Genomic DNA, 24,813 nt, shown 5'->3' with positions numbered 1-24,813 from the left:
AGCATATGAAATCTGAAATCAGAACAGAAATATGTTCTACCAATCAAGTTATAGCACGGGGGGAGCATATAAAACTGACTATGTCACACAACTAAACCCTTCCCACTAAACTAGCCCACTATAACAAAACCCCATTCACGAACCAAACTACAGTATAATAGCAACCCTGCTTACTATAGCTAACCCATGGCCTACCTATCTAAAATATTCACTATTACTTCTGCAATGTACTGTTACTAGTACTTCTGGGGTGCTTACTACTACTACCTAGTTTCCCATTGAAGACTACTATCAACTATTTATAAAACAGTCCCTCCCTCACTTTAGTCAGGTTGTTATAACTGGTCTGTAGCTGGTCTCTCTCTTTAGTCAGGTTGTTATAACTGGTCTGTAGCTGGTTTCTCTCTTTAGTTAGGTTGTTATAACTGGTCTGTAGCTGGTCTCTCTCTTTTGTCAGGTTGTTATAACTGGTCTGTAGCTGGTCTCTCTCTTTAGTTAGGTTATTATTACTGGTCTGTAGCTGGTCTCTCTCTTTAGTCAGGTTGTTATAACTGGTCTCTAGCTGGTCTCTCTCTTTAGTCAGGTTGTTATAACTGATCTGTAGCTGGTCTCTCTCTTTAGTCAGGTTGTTATTACTGGTCTGTAGCTGGTCTCTCTCTTTAGTCAGGTTGTTATTACTGGTCTGTAGCTGGTCTCTCTCTTTAGTTAGGTTATTATTACTGGTCAGTAGCTGGTCTCTCTCTTTAGTCAGGTTGTTATTACTGGTTTGTAGCTGGTCTCTCACTTTAGTTAGGTTATTATTACATATCTGTAGCTGGTCTCTCTCTTTAGTCAGGTTATTACAACTGGTCTGTAGCTGGTCTCTCTCTTTAGTCAGGTTGCTATTACTGGTCTGTAGCTGGTCTCTCTCTTTAGTTAGGTTATTATTACTGGTCAGTAGCTGGTCTCTCTCTTTAGTCAGGTTGTTATTACTGGTTTGTAGCTGGTCTCTCACTTTAGTTAGGTTATTATTACATATCTGTTGCTGGTCTCTCTCTTTAGTCAGGTTATTACAACTGGTCTGTAGCTGGTCTCTCTCTTTAGTCAGGTTATTATTACATATCTGTAGCTGGTCTCTCTCTTTAGTTAGGTTATTATTACATATCTGTAGCTGGTCTCTCACTTTAATCAGGTTGTTATAACTGGTCTGTAGCTGGTCTCTCTCTTTAGTCGGGTTATTATTACATATCTGTAGCTGGTCTCTCACTTTAATCAGGTTGTTATAACCTGTCTGTAGCTTGTCTCTCTCTTTAGTGAGATTATTATTACATATCTGTAGCTGGTCTCTCACTTTAGTCAGGTTGTTATAACTGGTCTGTAGCTGGTCTCTCTCTTTAGTCAGGTTGTTATAACTGGTCTGTAGCTGGTCTCTCTCTTTAGTCAGGTTATTATTACATATCTGTAGCTGGTCTCTCTCTTTAGTTAGGTTATTATAACTGGTCTGTAGCTGGTCTCTCTCTTTAGTTAGGTTATTATAACTGGTCTGTAGCGTGTCTCTCTTTAATCAGGTTGTTATAACTGGTCTGTAGCTGGTCTCTCTCTTTAGTTAGGTTATTATAACTGGTCTGTAGCTGGTCTCTCTCTTTAATCGGGTTGTTATAACTGGTCTGTAGCTGGTTTCTCTCTTTAGTTAGGTTGTTATAACTGGTCTGTAGCTGTTCTGTCTCTTTAGTCAGGTTGTTATAACTGGTCTGTAGCTGGTCTCTCACTTTAATCAGGTTGTTATAACTGGTCTGTAGCTGGTCTCTCTCTTTAGTCAGGTTATTATTACATATCTGTAGCTGGTCTCTCACTTTAATCAGGTTGTTATAACCTGTCTGTAGCTTGTCTCTCTCTTTAGTGAGGTTATTATTACATATCTGTAGCTGGTCTCTCACTTTAGTCAGGTTGTTATAACTGGTCTGTAGCTGGTCTCTCTCTTTAGTCAGGTTGTTATAACTGGTCTGTAGCTGGTCTCTCTCTTTAGTCAGGTTATTATTACATATCTGTAGCTGGTCTCTCTTTAGTTAGGTTATTATAACTGGTCTGTAGCTGGTCTCTCTCTTTAGTTAGGTTATTATAACTGGTCTGTAGCGTGTCTCTCTTTAATCAGGTTGTTATAACTGGTCTGTAGCTGGTCTCTCTCTTTAGTTAGGTTATTATAACTGGTCTGTAGCTGGTCTCTCTCTTTAATCGGGTTGTTATAACTGGTCTGTAGCTGGTTTCTCTCTTTAGTTAGGTTGTTATAACTGGTCTGTAGCTGTTCTGTCTCTTTAGTCAGGTTGTTATAACTGGTCTGTAGCTGGTCTCTCTCTTTAGTTAGGTTATTATTACTGGTCTGTAGCTGGTCTCTCTCTTTAGTCAGGTTGTTATTACTGGTCTGTAGCTGGTCTCTCACTTTAGTTAGGTTATTATTACATATCTGTAGCTGGTCTCTCTCTTTAGTCAGGTTATTACAACTGGTCTGTAGCTGGTCTCTCTCTTTAGTCAGGTTGTTATTACTGGTCTGTAGCTGGTCTCTCTCTTTAGTCAGGTTATTATTACATATCTGTAGCTGGTCTCTCTCTTTAATAAGGTTATTATTACATATCTGTAGCTGGTCTCTCACTTTAATCAGGTTATTATTACATATCTGTAGCTGGTCTCTCACTTTAATCAGGTTGTTATAACTGGTCTGTAGCGGTCTCTCTCTTTAATCAGGTTGTTATAACTGGTCTGTAGCTGGTCTCTCTCTTTAATCAGGTTATTATAACTGGTCTGTAGCTGGTCTCTCTCTTTAGTTAGGTTATTATTACATATCTGTAGCTGGTCTCTCACTTTAATCAGTTTGTTATAACTGGTCTGTAGCTGGTCTCTCTCTTTAGTCAGGTTGTTATAACTGGTCTGTAGCTGGTCTCTCTCTTTAGTCAGGTTGTTTTAACTGGTCTGTAGCTGGTCTCTCTCTTTAGTCAGGTTGTTATTACTGGTCTGTAGCTGGTCTCTCTCTTTAGTCAGGTTGTTATAACTGGTCTGTAGCTGGTCTCTCTCTTTAGTCAGCTTGTTATAACTGGTCTGTAAGCTGTCTCTCTCTGCACCGGAATGCTCACCAGTGACTAATGGAACAGTGAAAAAGTGAATCAGTGATTACATCACTGAGGATTTAGAATGCTTCCCCCCCCACTCCCTTCTGCCCTCAGGACAACTTCAATTCCTCTGGCAATGGACTCTACAAGGTTCCCGAAAGCGATCCACAGGAATGCTGATCCATGTTGATGTCATTGTTTCCCATAGTGGTGTCAAGTTGGCTGGATTTCCTTTGGGTGGTGGACCATTTTTGATACACATGGGAAACTGTTGAGTGTAAAAAAAAAACAGGAGCATAGCAGTTCTTGACACAAACCGGTGCTCTTGGCACCTAATACCATCCCCTTTCAAAGGCTCGTACATATTTTTTGTCTTGCCCATTCACCCTCTGAATGTCACACAAAGAATCCATGTCTACATTTTCTCAAGTATTAAAATCCTTCTTTAACCTGTCTCTTCCCTTTCAACTACACTGATTGAAGTGGATTTAACAAGCGACATCAATAAGGGGATCATAGCTTTCAATTGGTTTCACTTGGGCAGTCTATGTCATGGAAAGAGCAGGTGTTATTAATGTTCCGTACACTCAGTGGATAAAAGTAATGTAAACCTTACTTGATGATGAATGCGACCAGTGAAGACAGTTACGGATTATTACCTGCAGGAGTACCATGAACTTCCAACTCACACAGAGTGAGCCATTCCGACCTGCCAGGGATGACCACAACAACGTAGCGACCCTCCATCTCATTGCACTGGAAGGTGTGGGACTCTCCTGCTGGGATGTGGGAGATGACGGCACATCTGAGCGAGAGAGTAAGAAAGATGGAGAGACAGATATGGAGTGAAAGAGGGAGAGAGAAAGAGATGAGATAATCAGAGTGATTTAAGACATTCTATAATGTACCATACATATTCTGACTCTGTTAAATATGAAGCCACAGAATAGCTACAGTAGCATGGATGAAGACCAATGTATCAGAAAACCTTAGAGACAGGACATAAAAATGTACCAACATCTATATGTGTCACCTGGGGTTGTTGATGCCGTTGTTCTCCAATGAGTTACCGATGCGGATCTCAGCACCATCAAGCCTCTCAGGACAGCAGTCTCCTCTGTTGGTGAGGGTGACATCTGTTATTCTGTACACATTCAGCAGGTCCACTCTCCACCACGGGTTTCTGTCTTTCAGAGTGTGGGTGCAGGATCCATAGTGTGTGTTTCTTTTCCCATCGATGGCATCGGAAGCGTCGCGATTATTATACAGTGATGACTGAGTGGCCACTCCATTCAACGCCACATTTCCTACAGGGACATAGCGAAGAATGTTTGAATACAGAAAGTACCTGTTTGATTGTTGTAAGCAGAGCCTGTGGTGGACAGGACTTTTTGAAGATTAGGGCCCTGTTGAATTAGGGACCTCTGAATAAATCACCAGCTGACAAGGAAGGAGAGGAGGATACCTGAGGACGAACTGAGAACAGAGAAACTAGAAAATGTACATTTCCAAATTAAAATGTGCATGCTTGCTAGCTTGTATTTGTGGTTGTTAAATATGTTATAGTAATGATAGTGACTGCAGTAGTACTTTAGTTATAAGTTATAGCACTGGGGGAGCATATAAAACTGATTATGTCACACAACTAACCCCTACCCACTAAACTAGCCCACTATAACAAAACCCCACTCACTAACTACAATAGCAAACCTACTTACTATAGCTAACCCATGGCCCACCTATCTAAAACATTCACTATTACTTCTGCGATGTACTGCTACTAGTACTTCTGGGCTGCTTACTTCTACTGCCTAGTCTCCCATTGAAGACTACTATCAACTATTTATAAAACAGTCCCTCCCTCTACTACACCGGCATCAATTCTTCAACACTAACAAACTTCTAAACGTCTTCCAGCATGCACCATCATATTTCTCTCCCCAAATATTAGCCATTTTGAGTAAAAATGTAGTAATCTAAATCTAGTGGATGAAATAAGTGATCTAACTGTCTCAACGTAATATAGTTGTTATTTTATTATGTAATACAGACAGTAATTTCCAATTGTTCAGTAAATTGAAATGTTACCTTTGATTTTCAGCTTTTCTGTCTCCCTCTGATGCTGGTCTCTCTCTTTAATCAGGTTGTTATAACTGGTCTGTAGCTGGTCTCTCTCTTTAGTCAGGTTGTTATAACTGGTCTGTAGCTGGTCTCTCTCTTTAATCAGGTTGTTATTACTGGTCTGTAGCTGGTCTCTCTCTTTAGTCAGGTTGTTATAACTGGTCTGTAGCTGGTCTCTCTCTTTAGTCAGGTTGTTATAACTGGTCTGTAGCTGGTCTCTCTCTTTAGTCAGGTTGTTATTACTGGTTTGTAGCTGGTCTCTCACTTTTTCTCTTTCATCACGGGAATGCTGACCAGTGTCTAAGGGAACAGATAAAATATTAATCAATGATTATGTCACTGATCATTAAGAATGCTTCAGTGAAAACATACTAAACTTACAGTTGACACACATGCCTATGATCCCAGCCAGTAGGAGAATACACAGCAATCCAAGACACAATGCAGCAACTCCGAATGATCTCTTCCACCACTGAAAATGCACTGAATCACAAGAATGTTTCATACAATCTTTGCACCAACATTTATTGTTCATTTTTATTTTATTTTACAGAAATTCATTATTTGCTTTCAACTCAACCCCGCCACCATTAGACTCAAACACAGACAATGTGTGTGTGTGTGTGTGTGTGTGTGTGTGTGTGTGTGTGTGTGTGTGTGTGTGTGTGTGTGTGTGTGTGTGTGTGTGTGTGTGTGTGTGTGTGTGTGTGTGTGTGTGTGTGTGTGTGTGTGTGTGTGTGTGTGCGTTGATACCTGAGTATTGAAAGCCATGTCTTGTTCTGGGCTTGACATACATGTCGTCATCAATATCCAAGATATTCATTGTGCTGGAGTCATTGTCTTCTGTCTGTGTTTATATATAGATTTCCTCAGATATCTTTACATATATGCTCAAATACTTCTGTGTCTTTCACTGCTTTAGGTGTACATTTAGAAAATACGATGCTTGCACATGACTAAATGTTTACTAAAGCGTACCAAAGCTTGTCCTCATAAACCGTTTAGACAAAAAACACTTGAGACAAAAATTCACATGACACAAACAGTCTGTTTCTCAGACCCCCAGTGACACATTAGGCAAAGAAAATAATCAGAATATGAATACAAAATAACAAACGCAATGAAAAAACACTCTTACCATGGTCACAGTTAACTGGATAAATCCAAATATATTGTGTGTATTGAAGTAATATGGAGGGGCGGTCTGAGCTGGTGGCAATGACTCAATGGCTTATTTGCCATGTTCCCATAGTTGATTAAAGGCTAAAGTCTGATTGCAACACATGTTACTCAACACGTCCATGTGAGATTATTTTTTTTACCGTTTATTAATTTATGCTGCTTTGAAAGTTGATAAAGTTGTAAAAACACGTAGGAGACAAGGAATGTATAATATTCTGCTGGGATTATCCACACTACAGTACATTACTCATGTATTTACAATAGAAAGACTGTCACAAAACCGCAACAATAAAAGAAAGCTTTCCATGAACATTATCTCATCAAGTTCCCCGATTTGGCAAAACATTAACCGTATTAAATTGCCTAATTGTTTTCCATGCAGGACATTGTTTCTAGTATTGCTATAGAACAATTCCTCCTTTCCATTTCTCCCCCCTCGGTCTCATGTCATGTTGTGTTCTCATTAGAACACAGTCAGTTGAGCGATCAGGCTTCATTTTGCCTCAGTCCTTCTCTGTCGCGTTGAATGCCTTGTCACTGTTACAGCATTTAGATTAGAAAGACAGTGAGTCTCTCATAGACGCAGGGAAAAGGCATGGGTCAATGTATAGTAAAGAAAATGATACTATTGGGGACATCAAACATTCAGGCAGACTATGGAAGCTCTAGTCTGGAGCTACTAGTTCAATTATGTTCAGGAGCATTTCTGAACTATCTAGTGTTTGATTTTTTTTAATGTGGCAACATTAACTATCATCGAAAAACAGAATTATTTTTTGCCATACTAAATTATTTTATAAACTGCTAATTTTCCTAATATCGACAGTTTGTGTTAGTGCCTTACACTAGCTCCCATTTTCATGCAATTTAGTGATGTTACAGTACTCATCGCTTTTACCTCAGATTGGTGATGGTTTGGTACCGTTTATTTTATTGTATGGGGATGTCTGTCGCAAGACTTAACTCTTATGGCAAGGGAAAATTGGGACGCTGTCTTCATAAAAGGCCACAAACAAATACAAGGATTTAAATATTATTTGTATATTGATGTGAGTGTACATATACTAGCTAGCTAGCTAATTAGATCAACACATGAGACAACTGATCGACACTGTCAAGATACTTTTCAGTCCCAAAAGTCTTAACCCAGTAAGCAAAATCACATATTTTCCAGATGTTGAAGTAAGGTTCATTCTAGGTTCTGAATGAAAGGTGAAAAGATGTATGTTCAGGAAGTTTAAAATACATATTTTACAGATGTTAAGAGTACGTATTTTCCCACCGTTGAAAGTACATATTTTCCTGACGTTGACAGTGAGTCTTTTCCGGACATTGGAATCAGGTTCATTTTCTGTTCTGAATGAATGTTGAAAATAATTTCTCAACTTTTTTACTGTACTGTTATGTGCTGTACTCTGATGTTTACATTTGAGTAATTTATCAGATACTCTTACAGTTAATGCATTTATCTTACAACAGCTAGCTGAGATTCAGGAGCTTGAGGATGTGTTGACAAATTGAATCAGGTGTGCTAGCTCTGGAATAGATCAATTGCATGGAATGGGGACCGGACCAAATCTAAACCAAACATACAGTATATGTCTATGTTTGGGCCAAATCAAGGCCAGTCCGGATCGCACCAAATCTGAACCATACATACAGTATATGTCTATGTTTGGGCCAAATCAAGGCCAGTCCGGATCGCACCAAATCTGAACCTAACATGGATGTCCAGAAATCAACGTGTCGGGATGAAATTCCCTGAAACACGCCATTTCGATTGAACTATGACTTTTCCGTAGCAATGCTTTTAGAATCACGTCCATGGACAATGATATTAAAGCCAGTCCGGACCGCACCAAACTAATAAGGCTGGTCCAGTCCGGACCGTACCAAACTAATAAGGCTGGTCCAGTCCGGACCGCACCAAACTAATAAGGCTGGTCCAGTCCAGACCGCACCAAACTAATAAGGCGGGTCCCAGTCCGGACCGCACCAAACAAATAAGGCGGGTCCCAGTCCGGACCGCACCAAACTAATAAGGCGGTTCCCAGTCCGGACCGCACCAAACAAATGAGGCTGGTCCAGTCAGGACCGCACCAAACAAATGAGGCTGGTCCAGTCAGGACCGCACCAAACAAATAAGGCGGGTCCCAGTCCGGACCACATCAAACAAATGAGGCTGGTCCAGTCAGGACCGCACCAAACAAATAAGGCGGGTCCCAGTCCGGACCGCACCAAACAAATAAGGCGGGTCCCAGTCCGTACCGCACCAAACAAATAAGGCGGGTCCCAGTCAGGACCAAAAGAAGACGTCCAAAAGACTTCTGTATAAGTCCCCTTACTGGGAAGTAGCCATCAACATGTAAAAACTAGAGGATGTCCTTGTCCCATCATGCTCTACCGACTCCTGTGGTGGGCCGGGCGCATGCACGCTGACGTGGTGGCCAGTTGTGCGGTGTTTCCTCCAACACATTGGTGCGGCTGGCTTCCGGGTTAAGCGAGCAGTATGTCAAGAAGCAGTGTGGCATGGCAGAGTCGTGTTTCGGAGGACGCATGGTGTACGGGAGTTGCAGAGATGAGACAAGGCTGTAACTACCAATTGGATATCACAAAACTGTGGAGAAAAGGTGTGAAAAAATGTATTAAAATAAATGAAAAGTGCATTCTGTCTTCCCTTCTGCAGCTGGGCTATTTTGTCAGTTTGGAAGTCAAGATCATTAACAATCTTTATCTTTGACTTACTTCTTCTAAATCGTGCTTAGACGGAACTCTTGGCCATAGGTTCCTTTCTTTCCTCTCTGCCTCTAACAGACAGCCTTTTCCTCTGTCTTAACTTCTCCTTTCATTACCCCATTCTGAGCTTTAGGACCCACTCATACTGCCGTGTCAGCTAATTCCACTTTTATCTTAGACCACCAGGGGTGTCAAACCCATTCTATGAAGGGCCTTGTGTCTGCTGGTTTTTGTTTTTTCCTTTCAATTAATAAGACCTAGACAACCAGGTGAGAGGAGATCCTTACTAATTAGTGACCTTAATTCATCAACCAAGTACAAGGGACGAACAAAAACCCGCAGACACTTGGTTTTCCGTGGAATGAGTTCATAACCTCATATAAAAAAGGCAACTTTTCAGGAAGTGAAAAAAAACGGAACAGTCAACAAATCAGATATTCACACATCACCAAATAATTGCTATTTTACCAAAGAATTCAAATAATAACAATAAGCGATTATAATAGAGTTTTGCACACTTTATATGAGCACAACACATCACCGGGGGTGATGTCCCTCCAGGACACCTACAGCACCCATGGTCACAGGAAAGCCAAAAAGATCATCAAGGACAACAACCACCCGAGCCACTGCCTGTTCACCCCATTATCATCCAGAAGGCGAGGTCAGTACAGGTGCATCAAAGCTGGGACCGAGAGAAAATGAATTGCCAACAAATCAGATATTCACACATCAACAAATAATTGCTATTTTACGAACAAATAACAATAATAATAATAATAAACGGTTTTGCACACTTTTATGTAGCATTTTGTTATTTTTCTTTAAATCATTGATTAGAACGGGCAGTAAACACAGTGATAATTCTCCATTAACTGACAAGCATGAAAGATGAATCATGTGAATCATTTATAAAGTGTGTAGGCATACTAATGATTAACTAAGACACCATGTGTTGTACTTACAATCAATCGTTGCAATTCCAGTTGAATAACTCACTTTGTTTATTCCCCAAAGTCCAGGCGCACACTCCAGGCTGTAGCTAGCCCAAAGGCCAGCAGATGGTAATATTGAGTCCTTTCATCTTACCGTCCAAAGGCATTGTATGCAGCCTGCTATACACTCCTATCCCCGGGGACCGGTTCGTACATAAAAAATGAATCATTCAGGCTGCAAAGGCGTTGATTTCCTTCTTAACTCTATTAAATAGCGAGAAGGTGGGGAAAATATGCGAACATTCTTTATGAAACACAATTTTCCTCCACCACGCTAAAGTGGTAAATACCTAGGATTGCTAGTCCTGGATGTTGACTATCGCTTGCAGCAACATCCGGAAGTAGCATTAGCCACTCTAGCATGCTCCCTGCTCTGTTGTTGACCCTCCTGTAGTTCCCTGCTCTGTTGTTGACCCTCCTGTAGCTCCCTGCTCTGTTGTTGACCCTCCTGTAGCTCCCTGCTCTGTTGTTGACCCTCCTGCTCTGTTGTTGACCCTCCTGTAGCTCCCTGCTCTCCCTGCTCTGTTGTTGATCCTCCTATAGCTCCCTGCTCTGCTGTTGACCCTCCTGTAGCTCCCTGCTCTGTTGTTGACCCTCCTGTAGCTCCCTGCTCTGTTGTTGACCCTCCTGTAGCTCCCTGCTCTGCTGTTGACCCTCCTGTAGCTCCCTGCTCTGTTGTTGACCCTCCTGTAGCTGCCTGCTCTCCCTGCTCTGCTGTTGACCCTCCTGTAGCTCCCTGCTCTCCCTGCTCTGCTGTTGACCCTCCTGTAGCTCCCTGTACTCCCTGCTCTGTTGTTGACCCTCCTGTAGCTCCCTGCTCTGCTGTTGACCCTCCTGTAGCTCCCTGCTCTCCCTGCTCTGTTGTGACCCTCCTGTAAGCACCCTGCTCTGTTGTTGTCCCTCCTGTAGCTCCTTGCTCTCCCTGCTCGGTTGTTGACCCTTCTGTAGCTCCCTGCTCTGTTGTTGACCCTCCTGTACCTCCCTGATCTGTTGTTGACCCTCCTGTACCTCCCGGCTCTGTTGTTGACCCTCCTGTAGCTCCCTGCTCTGTTGTTGACCCTCCTGTACCTCCCTGCTCTGTTGTTGACCCTCCTGTAGCTCCCTGATCTGTTGTTAACCCTCCTGTAGCTTCCTACTCGGTTATTGACCCTCCTGTAGCTTCCTGCTCTGTTGTTGACCCTCCTGTAGCTCCCTGCTCTGTTGTTGACCCTTCTGTAGCTCCCTGCTCTGTTGTTTACCCTCCTGTAGCTCCCTGCTCTGTTGTTGGCCCTCCTGTAGCTTCCTGCTCTGTTGTTGACCCTCCTGTAGCTTCCTGCTCTGTTGTTGACCCTCCTGTAGCTCCCTGCTCGGTTGTTGACCCTCCTGTAGCTCCCTGCTCGGTTGTTGACCCTCCTGTAGCTTCCTGCTCTGTTGTTGACCCTCCTGTAGCTTCCTGCTCTGTTGTTGACCATCCTGTAGCTTCCTGCTCGGTTGTTGACCCTCCTGTAGCTTCCTGCTCGGTTGTTGACCCTCCTGTAGCTTCCTGCTCTGTTGTTGACCCTCCTGTAGCTCTCTGCAATGTTGTTGCCCTCCTGTAGCTCCCTGCTCAGTTGTTAACCCTCCTGTAGCTCCCTGATCTGTTGTTGACCCTCCTGTAGCTTCCTGCTCGGTTGTTGACCCTCCTGTAGCTCCCTGCTTGGTTGTTGACCCTCCTGTAGCTTCCTGCTCTGTTGTTGACCCTCCTGTAGCTTCCTGCTCTGTTGTTGACCCTCCTGTAGCTTCCTGCTCGGTTGTTGACCCTCCTGTAGCTTCCTGCTCTGTTGTTGACCCTCCTGTAGCTTCCTGCTCTGTTGTTGACCCTCCTGTAGCTTCCTGCTCGGGTTGTTGACCCTCCTGTAGCTTCCTGCTCTGTTGTTGACCCTCCTGTAGCTTCCTACTCGGTTATTGAACCTCCTGTAGCTTCCTACTCTGTTGTTTACCCTCCTGTAGTGCACTGCTCTTCTGACCCCTGTTTGGTAGTTCTCTGCTCTGCTGTTGTCTGCTCTGCTCTTTGATGTCTGTTGTCTTAAACATTTCAAATAAGAGAAACACTATCAATACCACAATTTTAAATGAATTAGCTACATCATTCAGTGGCAATTTAGAATGTTAATCAATTTCAGTACTTCAGCATTGCCATTTTCATATCAACAATTCATATTTTCGAAAGAAATCCGGAGCTGCCTAAACACTGCCATTTTCCTTATGATTATGTTCCTCACTGGCCACTCTTCTTTAAAGCTCAGCTCTGTGGAGTGTACGGATTAAAGTGGTCCTATGGACAGATACTCCAATCTCTGCTTTGCAGCTCCTTCAGGGTTATCTTTGGTCTCTTTGTTGCCTCTCTGATTAATGCCCTCCTTGCCTGGTCTGTGAGTTTTGGTGGGCGGCCCTCTCTTGGCAGGTTTGTTGTGGTGCCATATTCTTTCAATTCTTTTTTATTATGGATTTAATGGTGCTCCGTTGGATGTTCAAAATGTTCTACTATTTTTTTATAACCCAACCCTGATCTGTACTTCTCCAAAACTTTGTCCCTGACCTGTTTGGAGAGCTCTTTGGTCTTCATGGTGCCGCTTGCTCGGTGGTACTACTTGCTTAGTGATTTTGAAGACTCTGGGGCCTATCAGAACAGGTGTATATACGAACACTGAGATCATGTGACAGAGCATGTGACATTTAGATTGTGACTTCTGAAGGTAATTGGTTGCACCAGATCTTATTTAGGGGCTTCATATTAAAGGTGAATACTTATGCATGGACCACTTTTACATAAAAAAATATATATTTAACAAATAATGTTTTTCATTTTACTTCACAAATTTGGACTATTTTGTGTATGTCCATTACATGAAATCCAAATAAAACCCCATTTAAATTACAGGTTGTAATGCAACAAAATACGAAAAATGCCAAGGGGGATGAATGCTTTTGCAATGCACTGTAGATGTTCAGTCTCCCCTGTCCTCAGCTTTTCTCCACAGAACAAAGAAACAATATGTCATTTATAACCCCCCATCCTAACCTGGGGTTGACCAATCAGAAGTCCTTGCAGTACAACTGGGCCAATGGCCAAATAACAAGGATCCTGCTCCGGACTCAATGTACAGACCGTAGCACACGTAGCTCTGAGTTCAGGAGTGACATTCCAAAGATTCTAAACAGCTGTTGAACTGAAACCCAACTCCTATTTACATTGACAATTCCCTATTGCCTGTTTAGTACTCTCATCCTCTCATCCTCTACGTTGTGTATTTATCTTCAAAACATTCTTACACTAGCAGTAACCTTGCTGATGACACGATAGCTAGTAGTTAGCTAGCAACTGCCACGCACATCTGATCAATCTGTTCAATTTAGCTAGCTACCTAGCCATTTCATTTGCACTTTCCCTCAAAACACAATATCAACAGCAGTTTTATATCTGAGAAATATTTGTCTTACTCCAGAAAGATACAACATTACATTGATTAAAGTGCAACTTATCTCTGATCATATCTGGCAACAGTACTCAAACATGAACCAAAGTCTCCTTAGAAAAGTGAAGATGCGCCCTTCTCTTCAAGAGCCATGGTGGAGATACAGGGTTTGACCGACTGCTTTGAGAGCCAATGGACTTAAGAGTTTTGATGAAAAGCTATTTTGAATACATTTCATTGGTCAATGGGCCTGAAACAGATGAATACAGAGGTAAAGGGCTACCAATAATATTGATTAATGTCAAAACATTTAAAACACCAAATTTGGAGTTACCAGGATTTCATCAGACAGTGATGATATGGAATGTGGCACTTTGAACGTGCCACAGCTATAGCTTGTTTGTCTGTAATGGTACACCACAGCTATAGCTTGTTTGTCTGTAATGGTACACCACAGCTATAGCTTGTTTGTCTGTAATGGTACACTACAGCTATAGCTTGTTTGTCTGTAATGGTACACTACAGCTTTTTACCGTTTCTCTCAATCGCTTTGGCAAATGTTCTGAAACAGTCTTAACATTCTCAAACTGTAAGTGCAATCTGTTTTATGGGACATCTCAACTGTATTGCAAGTCTGCAGAACGTAGTAACCGACCCAAAACATTTAATTAATGATTCAAAACCTAGTTACTGTGTCAGTAAATTGGCCAATGCCACCAAAATGTTTTTAAAAATTGTCATTGTGTGAGCCGTACTGGTCAAAATGTTGTTGTTTTTTAATTCAGCATGGCAGTCAACCCTGGGAATGTTTGTTGTATTTTTTTGTAGACACTGACTGCTCACTGAACTATACCAGAAGGTCGGTTTTGTCGAGCTGAACACTATTGTGTTTCACACTGAGCTTTTTAGATACCGATTTCAACAGTAGGTAAAAGTTTCCTGGGAAAAGTCAATACTGTACAATACTGTAGTGCACAGAAAAATGATATGCACATTTGCATGTATATAGTACATTTATTTTTGTCGAAATGTGTAACATGCAAGCAGAAAATTCACATTTGCATGTCCATTTGTACATATTTCTTACATGTAAAGTCATACAGTTGAAGTCGGGAGTTTACATACACCTTAGCCAAACACATTTAAACTCAGTTTTTCACAATTCCTGACATTTAATCCAAGTAACAATTCCCAGTCTTAGGGCAGTTATAGGATCACCACTTTATTTTAAGAATGTGAAATGTCAGAATAATAGTAGAGAGAATGATTTATTTCATCATATTCCCAGTGGGACAGAAGTTTACATACACTCAATTAGTATTTGGTAGCATTGCCTTAAAATTGTTTAACTTTGGTCAAATGTTTCGGGTAGCCTTCCACAAGCTTCCCACAATAAGTTAGTTGAATTTTGGCTCATTCCTCCTGACAGAGCTGGTGTAACTGACTCAGGTTTGTAGGCCTCCTTGCTCACAAATGCTTTTTCTGTTCTGCCCACACATTTTCTATAGGATTGAGGTTTGGGCTTTGTGATGGCCACTCCAATACCTTGACTTTGTTGTCCTTAAGCCATTTTGCCACAACTTTTGAAGAATGCTTGGGGTCATTGTCCATTTGGAAGACTCATTTGCGACCAAGCTTTAACTTCCTGACTGATGTCTTGAGATGTTGCTTCAATATATCCACATAATTTTCTATCTTCATGATGCCATCTATTTTGTGAAGTGTACCAGTCCCTCCTACAGCAAAGCACCCCCACAACATGATGCTGCCACCCCCGTGCTTCACGGTTGGGATGGTGTCCTTCGGCTTGCAAGCCTCCCCCTTTTTCCTCCAAACATAACAATGGTCATTATGGCCAAACAGATCTATTTTTGTTTCATCAGACCAGAGAATATTTCTACAAAAAGTATGATCGTTGTCCCCATGTGCAGTTGCAAACCGTAGTGTGACTTTTTTATGGCGGTTTTGGAGCAGTGGCTTCTTCCTTGCTGAGCGGCCTTTCAGGTTATGTAGATATATGACTCATTTTACTGTGGATATAGATACTTTTATACCTGTTTCCTCCAGCATCTTCACATGGTCCTTTGCTGTTGTTCTGGGATTGATTTGCACTTTTCGCACCAAAGTACGTTCATTTCTAGGAGACAGAACATGTCTCCTTCATGAGCGGTATGATGGCTGTGTGGTCCCATGGTGTTTATACTTGCGTACTATTGTTTGTACAGATGAACGTGGTACCTTCAGGCGTTTGGAAATTGCTCCCAAGGATGACCCAGACTTGTGGAGGTCTACGATATTTTTTCTGACGTCTTGGCTGATTTCTTTTGATTTTTCCATGATGTTAAGCAAAGAGGCACTGAGTTTGAAGGTAGGCCTTGAAATACATCCACAGGTATACCTCCAATTGACTCAAATGATGTCAATTAGCCTATCAGAAGCTTCTAAAGCCATGACATCATTTTCTGGAATTTTCCAAGCTGTTTAAAGGCACAGTCAATATAGTGTATGTAAACTTCTGACCCACTGGAATTGTGATACAGTGAATTATAACGACAGGGCCCTTATCGACCACTACCATTGCAGTCTGTGCGAGAATGTCCGTCGGGAGCTGGCCTGCAGGGATACCACCCTCACCTTCGACCAGCCGGTGGACCTGTCCATTCAGTTGGATAAACTGCTGGACACCCGCAGACGTCTAGAGAGGGCTCTGTCGGTTCCATCTTCCAGCACCACCGCTCCGGTGCCTATGGAGCTGGGAGGTGCTGCACTCAGGGAGGCCGGAGGAGGGGCTTTTACGTGTACTGCCTGTGGCCACAGAGGTCACACTGCTGGTCGGTGCCGGGTTGGTTCCTCTTGTGGTCGAGGCAGCAGGCAGGGCACTCTGGCGTTGCCCCCGGTGAGCCTGCACCACTCTCATCCAGAGCCCTCTGTTGTACACCTGTTTGTGCATGTTTACTTTCCTGAGTTTTCCCCGCATTCCTAGCATAAGGCGCTCGTCGATTCAGGTGCGGCTGGGAATTTTATTGACAGAGCATTCTCCCATAGGTTAGGGATCCCTACTGTTCCAGTGGTTAGGCCTTTCCCAGTTCCCGCTCTGGGCAGTCAACCACTAGGGTCCGGTAATTAGGGAAGCTACCATCCCCCTGGGCATGGTGACGCAGGGGGGTCACGAGGAGAGAACCAGCCTCTTCCTCATTGACTCTCCTGCGTTTCCCATGGTACTAGGCCTTCCCTGGTTAGCTCGTCATGACCCTCACCATTTTATGGCAACAGAGGGCTCTCACAGGGTGGTCGCGAGAGTGCTCAGGGAGGTGTTTAGGGGTTTTCGTTAGTGCTACTACGGTGGAAACTCCAGAACAGGTCTCCCCCTGAATATGCCGATTTGGCTCTCGCCTTCTCCAAAAAGAAGGCAACTCAGTCTTACCTCAGGTTTTCACACCGAGAGTAATGGGCAGGTGGAGAGAGTTAACCAGGATGTGGGTAGGTTTCTGAGGTCTTATTGCCAGGACCGGCCGGGGAGTGGGTGGCGTTTGTGCCCTGGGCAGAGATGGCTGGAACTCGCTCAGCCACTCCTGCACTAACCTGTCCCCCTTCCAGCATGTTGGGGTATCAGCCTTGGCATCAGAGTCAGACCGAGGCTCCTGCGGTGGACAACTGGTTCTGGCCCGCTGAGGAGACCTGGGACGCTGCTCATGTACAACTTCAGCGCCCCGTGCTGCGCCTGAAAGCCAGCGCATACCGTCACCGCAGTGAGGCCGGGTCTGGCTCTCGACCCGAAACCTGCCCCTCCGCCTGCCCTGCCGGAAGCTGGGTCCGCGGTTTGTGGGGCCATTTAAAGTCCTGAAGAGAGTGAACGAGGTCTGTTACAGGTTACAGCTTCCCCTCGATTACCGTATTAATCCCTCGTTCCACGTGTCTCTTCTCAGGCCGGTGGTGGCTGGCCCGCTCCAGTAGTCTGAGGTGTGGAAGGTTCCTACGCTCCCTCTCGACATCGAGGGGGCCCCGGCATACTCCGTTTAATCCATACTGGATTTGAGGCGAGGGCGAGGGGCCTTCAGTACCTCGTGGACTGGGAGGGGTACAGTCCGGAGGAGAGATGCTGTGTTCTGGTGGAGGACGTGTTGGACCCTTCAATGCTGCGGGAGTTCCACCGTCTCCATACGGATCGTCCTGCACCTCACCCTCCGAGTCATCCTCGAGGCCGGCGTCGGCGCGCGCGGGGCGGGTACTATCACGACTTCCACCGAAGTCGGTTCCTCTCCTTGTTCGGCGGCGGGCAGGCGGCGGGCTTCTAGCAGGCATCGATCCACTTTTCATTTTCCATTTGTTTTGTCTTGTTTTCCTACACAGCTGGTTCTCAGTTCCCTCATTAAGTGTTGTGTATTTAACTCTCTGTTCCCCCCATGTCTTTGTGTGGTATTGTTTGTTGTAAGTGATGGTGCACATGGTTACTGGTGCGCGTCGGGTTTTCTACCCATGTTGGTTTATACTTTATGCCGTTGGTTTTGAATTTAAACTGCTCCGGCTATTACCTAGTTCTGCTCTCCTGCGTCTGACTTCACTGCCACCAGTTACGCACCACTTACACATTCAATATATATATAATTATTTTTTTACTACTTTCTATGTTGTTGAACAATAGTGAAGAGATCAAAACTATGAAATAACACATATGGAATCAATTAGTAACCAAACAAGTGTTAAACAAATCAAAATATATTTTAGGTGTTAGATTCTTCAAAGTAGTCACCCTTTGCCTTGACAGCTTTGCACACTCCTAGCATTCTCTCAACTAGCTTCATGAGGTAGTCACCTGGAATGCATTTCAATTAACAGGTGTGCCTTTTTAAAAGTTAATTTGTGGAATTTCTTTCCTTCTTAATGCGTTTGAGCCAATCAGTTGTGTTGTGACATGGTAGGTATAAAGAAGATAGCCCTATTTGGTAAAAGACCAAGTCCATATTATGGCAAGAACAGCTGAAATAAGCAAAGAGAAATGACAGTCCATCATCACTTTAATAAGACATGAAGGTCAGTCAATGCCGACAATTTCAAGCTCTATGATGAAACTGGATCTCATGAGGACTGCCACAGGAAAGGAAGACCCAGAGTTACCTCTGCTGCAGAGGATACGGAAGGTGCCCTTAATATTAGGAAGGTGTCCTTAATGTTTTGTACACTCAGTGTATATAACACTTTTCAAGATTCCCAAATCGTCCACCACCAATGTGTAGTCTATTTTTAGTCTAGTTTTAGTCACAGCAATTTTAGTGACGATAATAGCATTATTTTCTGTTAAATAATGAATATATTAAATAATGAATATATTAGTCTACCTCTAACTTCATGTGCACATTCAGGTAGCCACCCGAGCCATGGTCTGTTCTCTCCGCTTCCATCACTCAGACCATCTGATTTTCTCCCAATAATAACCATCAAGGGTGTAAATATCAGTGGTTTCTTAGAAAGAGGAGAATTTGAGCTTATTGCTGTACTCCTAACATTCATGAAATAGATTTAGTTTTTCTTTTTCAATAAAACATTTTTAAAAAGCAACCGCAACTCACATTTGTATGGGTAGCACGGATGAATGAATAACAGGGCACACGGGAAAATAGAGCTCCTGATGAGATTAAAGCAAACATAGCCTACATGAAAGTAAGAGAGAGTAAAAATGATTGTTTCTAGTTGAGTTCAGTTACCAGTGAAGTGTCCTGGCTTCAAAAGATGGAAGTGACACAAGAGGCTGTCTGAAAGATGTAAATTATGCCAATGATTGCATTAAATATTCTGTATGCATGCTTGTGATTAATTTATCTAATTAACCAACTATGTTTAATTGATACCCAATGAAATTAATCATGTACCAATTAACTCATTAGGAATTGGGGCACCACGAGAGCGGTTCTTTAAAGAGTTACCATCTCCCGAATCATTTACCTATCACATCTATAAACAGTCAACGAATTAATCATAACCTCGTATCATATCATCATTCTGAACAGTCGTAACCTCCTTGCATCTGCAAAAACACCAGCCTTACTCATGATTCAGTACTACACAAATTGGTTTAATTATTTATTTACTGTCTAATTAAGTGGGAACACAGGATAAAAATACACACTGCACCAGTTATTGTCTAGAGACATAATTTGGTGAAAACAGGTCCCTAGCAGAATGACAACAACATGGCTACTTGTTAAAGAAGAGATGGAGAGGAGAGAGAGAGGGACTGAGACACTTAACATTGGTACATTCCGAAACTACTCTCACCTACATTAACCATATAATTTGCAGACAAACCGCCGCCCACTTTGAGTAAGAAATCATGAATGTATTTACGTGAAATGTCTGGGGTCGCCGTGGAGCTCTCACTGAACAGGGCCACCTTAGAAAGGGGGTTGGGCCTTTTCGCGGCACGCTTGTAAGGCTCTGATTGTCCAAAATGGTTCTGACAAGTCTTATACTGTTGTCCTTCTTTGTCGTTGTCCGGTATCCAGTGACTTGTCGTGTAGTCCTGAACAGAACTACAGAGTTTATTTTCCTTCCATTCACTCTTGATGATGCTTCGTTGAAGGTAGGCTAGCCAGCCTTATCGATGGTTTCCCATTGGGGTGATGAGAGTAGCGTAATACGATGGTTTGAGCAGAGTAGCAGAATGGTCCTTCTTAAATTTGCTTTCGAAGATACTTTACTTAGGACAGCTAATCAGCCATACCAGGGATTGTCCAGGAGATTAGTTTATCGTCTCTACCTCGTGTTGAAATTCAGAGTTCAAACCACTTTAAATGTGCAGCTGTAGCTTCACATCTTTCTGGTCTGGTATGTACTCTCTTAAACCATAATTTATACATTGTGCAGGAAAGTGGCGGTTCTGGCAGGCTGACATGCTCTGTGACTTCACTCAGGGCGGTAACTACTCACTGTGCAAAGTCCATGGTTAACAATTATCTCTTATAGCTTCTCAAATCACATCTTTCTCTTAACAAAAACACTTTCCTATTTTTTCATATTACATGCAAAACACATGTAATGTGGAAACTTCATACATGTAGTGGGTATACTTTCCAAGTTACAGTATTTCCTTTATTAAATGTTTAATGACATCACAAACTCGCAAAATAAATTACATTAGTGTTCTATAGATCACCTCTGACCATTCCCCATGTTCTAAGTTGGAAATATTGTTCCAGTATTCGCTTTTGAACATGTCAGAGTTTCAGTGGGAAAGGTCTGTTGAAAGAAAGAACATTCCTTTGGGTGGATATTGAGAGCGCAAGCCTGGATCTTCTCCTTTGATTTACAACAGGACGTGAGTTTTTTACCCCCCACTACTTTAAATCAAATCAAATTGTATTTGTCACATGCGCCGAATACAACAGGTAATTCGCCTTACAGTGAAATTCTTACTTACAAGCCCTTAACGAGGGGACTAATTCAACTGTGGATTAAATCGACTTTTGTACATGCTGTTAAAACCCCAGGAAGTGTAGCTGCTGCCTTGGCAACAGCTAATGGGGGATCCGTAATAAATACAAATACGAAGGGCTGTATACTGCAATAGGACGTGAGTAACAGCAACTTGTGTTGTGTTGACAGCACTGTACATAAAACAACTGTGATGCTCTTTTTAACGTTTTATAAACTCAGCAGAGAAAGCATGTTGACTTGGGATTCTTTAGGGTTGTTTGGAGTAGGTCTACCTGTTTGGGGTTGTTTGGAGTAGGTCTACCTGTTTAGTGTTGTTTGGAGTAGGTCTACCTGTTTAGTGTTGTTTGGAGTAGGTTGACCTGTTTAGTGTTGTTTGGAGTAGGTCTACCTGTTTAGGGTTGTTTGGAGTAGGTCTACCTGTTTAGGGTTGTTTGGAGTAGGTCTACCTGTTTGGTGTTGTTTGGAGTAGGTCTACCTGTTTAGGGTTGTTTGGAGTAGGTCTACCTGTTTGGGGATGTTTGGAGTAGGTCTACCTGTTTGGTGTTGTTTGGAGTAGGTCTACCTGTTTGGGGATGTTTGGAGTAGGTCTACCTGTTTGGAGTAGGTCTACATGTTTGGGGTTGTAAGTCGACCTGTTTAGTGTTGTAGGTCTACCTGTTTAGGGTTGTTTGGAGTAGATCTACCTGTTTAGTGTTGTTTGGAGTAGGTCTACCTGTTTGGGGTTGTTTGGAGTAGGTCTACCTGTTTAGTGTTGTTTGGAGTAGGTCTACCTGTTTAGTGTTGTTTGGAGTAGGTGTACCTGTTTAGTGTTGTAGTTCTACCTGTTTGGAGTTGTTTGGAGTAGGTCTACCTGTTTGGAGTTGTTTGGAGTAGGTCTACCTGTTTGGAGTTGTTTGGAGTAGGTCTACCTGTTTAGTGTTGTTTGGAGTAGGTCTCCCTGTTTAATGTTGTAGGTCTACCTGTTTAGGGTTGTTTGGAGTAGGTCTACCTGTTTAGTGTTGTACGTGTACCTGTTTGGGGTTGTTTGGAGTAGGTCTACCTGTTTGGGGTTGTTTGGAGTAGGTCTACCTGTTTGGGGTTGTTTGGAGTAGGTCTACCTGTTTGGGGTTGTTTGGAGTAGGTCTACCTGTTTGGGGTTGTTTGGAGTAGGTCTACCTGTTTGGAGTTGTTTGGAGTAGGGTACCTGTTTGGGGTTGTTTGGAGTAGGTCTACCTGTTTGGAGTTGTTTGGAGTAGGTCTACCTGTTTGGGGTTGTTTGGAGTAGGTCTACCTGTTTGGAGTTGTTTGGGGTGATTAGTAGCACCTGGTCACAACGTTTGTGGGGTTCATAATCACTTTCTTTACATGTAGCTACACTGTTTCACTTTAAATGACTATTATGCATCTGGCGCTCTTACTTGACTGACACCAGTTACATCCTAGTGAACAAAACAGACAACACACCAATTACATCCTGAGGACTCCTAGTGAACAAAACAGTCAACACACCAATTACATCCTGTGGACTCCTAGTGAACAAAACAGACAACACACCAATTACATCCTGAGGACGAGTCTCCTTGTGAACAAAACAGACAACACACCAATTACATCCTGAGGACTCTAGTGAACAAAACAGACAACACACCAATTATATCCTGAGGACGAGACTCCTAGTGAACAAAACAGACAACACACCAATTACATCCTGAGGACGAGACTCCTAGTGAACAAAACAGACAACACACCAATTACATCCTGAGGACGAGTCTCCTTGTGAACAAAACAGACAACACACCAATTACATCCTGAGGACGAGACTCCTAGTGAACAAAACAGACAACACACCAATTACATCCTGAGGACTCCTAGTGAACAAAACAGACAACACACCAATTACATCCTGAGGACGAGACTCCTAGTGAACAAAACAGACAACACACCAATTACATCCTGAGGACTCCTCGTGCAAAAACAGACAACACACCAATTACATCCTGAGGACGAGACTCCTAGTGAACAAAACAGACAACATACCAATTACATCCTGAGGACGAGACTCCTAGTGAACAAAACAGACAACATACCAATTACATCCTGAGGACGAGACTCCTAGTGAACAAAACAGACAACTCCGCTTTTGTATCACGTTCTTAGGCTGGTTCCTCTCAACATCTATTCCTTTAAACCAGAGGATCTTAATCATGGTCCTGGGGACCCAAAAATGTATAAAGCTTTGGGTCCCCAGGATCAGGATGAAGAACCACTGCTCTACACCTATCCAAAGGCTGTGGGCTTTTATGTTTAAGTCCACACATAAGAGAAGAACAGATGATGCACTATATATCTTGTGTGCCATGCATTGTGAATACCCATGAGTTACATATGTAATATTCACTAAAGGTTCAGTGTGACTCTTGGGCCAAACGAGAAGCAGATTGCAGAGAAAGATTGTGTTGGAGACGGTCTGGAAAAACTCCTTTTCCAAGTCATTAGAGCAACAGTACATGCTGAGAAAGCTCACTAAGCTAATATATAACCATTAAAACCTTGGTTGTGTTTATGGGTAGAAGAGCTGATATATACTAACCAGATGTTACCTCAGTGGTTCCTGTGGTTCTATGGCCAATTCTGATTGTTTGTCCAATTATGGGAAACAGCTGATCAGAATTTGTCGGCCTGTATAAACGCAGCCTAAGTGTCCTTGTGGTTGTGAAGGCTTGGTTACTATAACATCCATACTATTATTGACTGTGTCTGTGTGTGCTGTGTGTGTTTGTGTTTGGGGTAGAAGATCTGCGGGGTGTGACGATAGTAGAGCTGATTAAGAAGGAAGGCAGCACCTTGGGCCTCACCATCTCCGGAGGAACAGACAAGGACGGAAAGCCCCGCGTCTCCAACCTACGACCAGGAGGACTGGCTGCCAGGTGAGATCTCACTTTTGTGAACAATGAGGTATTTACTTTTTTTTTGTGAAAGTATTCCATGAGGGTATGAGACAGGCAAGCAAGCAAGCACATCAAGATAGAAGAGAGAGAGAGGTCAACTCTGACTTGAGCTTTCATCGACCGGAACACACAGGAGAGAGAGGTCAACTCTGACTTGAGCTTTCATCGACCGGAACACACAGGAGAGAGAGGTCAACCCTGCCATAGGCTGCTGGCTCATGTACAGAGGACTGGACTACATGTTCTCTGCCTACAATAGGCTAGATATCTTTATTGCCCATTAAACAGACACTGAGTGTTCAAAACATTAGGAACACTTTGCTCTTTCAATTGAGCAAGACAAGTGAGACATGGAATGTGTATGCGTGCCTTTCAGAGGGTGAATGGGCAAGACAAAATATTGAAGTGGTTTTGAACGGGGTATGGTAGTAGGTACCAGGCGCACTGGTTTGTGACAAGAACTGCAACGTTATTGGGTTTGTCACTCTCAACAGTTTCCCGTGTGTATCAACAATGGTCCACCACCCAAACGGCATCCAGCCAACTTGACACAACTGTGGGAAGCATTGGAGTCAACATGGGCCAGCATCCCTGTGGAACGCTTTCGACACATTTGTAGTGACCATGCCCTGACGAATTGAGACTGTTCTGAGGGCAAAATCAGGGGTGCAACTCAATATTATTTCCTAATGGTTTGTACAGTCAGTGTATATTATATCAAAGGAACATTTTCCTTCAGCTCTGCTAGACCTTCAGCCCCTCATGCTTACTCAATGTGGATGGATACATGTTCCCTTCCTAGTGCCTAGACCTCCAGCCTCTCACCCACCACTAACAGCCTCTGACCCACGCTGAGTCCCAAATAGCACCATTTCCCCTACATAACACACTACTGTCCTGTGGGCCC

At 43.0% G+C, this 24,813-nt stretch overlaps 1 protein-coding gene and 1 long non-coding RNA gene across 4 annotated transcripts in view; one reads left to right on the top strand and one right to left on the bottom strand.

Annotated features, from left to right (window-relative positions):
* Positions 1–24,813, top strand: part of grip2b (glutamate receptor interacting protein 2b) — a 205,900-nt gene that overhangs the window by 72,331 nt on the left and 108,756 nt on the right. For 2 of the 3 annotated variants that reach the window (XM_042324859.1, XM_042324860.1), the window contains exon 3: positions 23,750–23,885. In XM_042324859.1, the coding sequence (XP_042180793.1) occupies positions 23,750–23,885 (136 nt within the window). The remainder of the gene's footprint in view (positions 1–23,749; positions 23,886–24,813) is intronic. The other variant, XM_042324861.1, reaches the window with a different exon arrangement.
* Positions 5,341–6,468, bottom strand: LOC121846816. The gene is made up of 4 exons (XR_006083810.1): positions 6,340–6,468; positions 5,955–6,048; positions 5,583–5,684; positions 5,341–5,501 (listed from the first exon to the last, which is right to left on the bottom strand). It is a non-coding gene; the product is annotated as an uncharacterized LOC121846816 (long non-coding RNA).

The sequence above is a fragment of the Oncorhynchus tshawytscha genome, linkage group LG07 (genome assembly GCF_018296145.1).
Source record: "Oncorhynchus tshawytscha isolate Ot180627B linkage group LG07, Otsh_v2.0, whole genome shotgun sequence".
In the NCBI taxonomy this organism is placed as follows: Eukaryota; Metazoa; Chordata; class Actinopteri; order Salmoniformes; family Salmonidae; genus Oncorhynchus; species Oncorhynchus tshawytscha.
The sequence above is the reverse complement of the archived record's forward strand: the minus strand, read 5'-3'. Positions and strand labels throughout refer to the sequence as shown.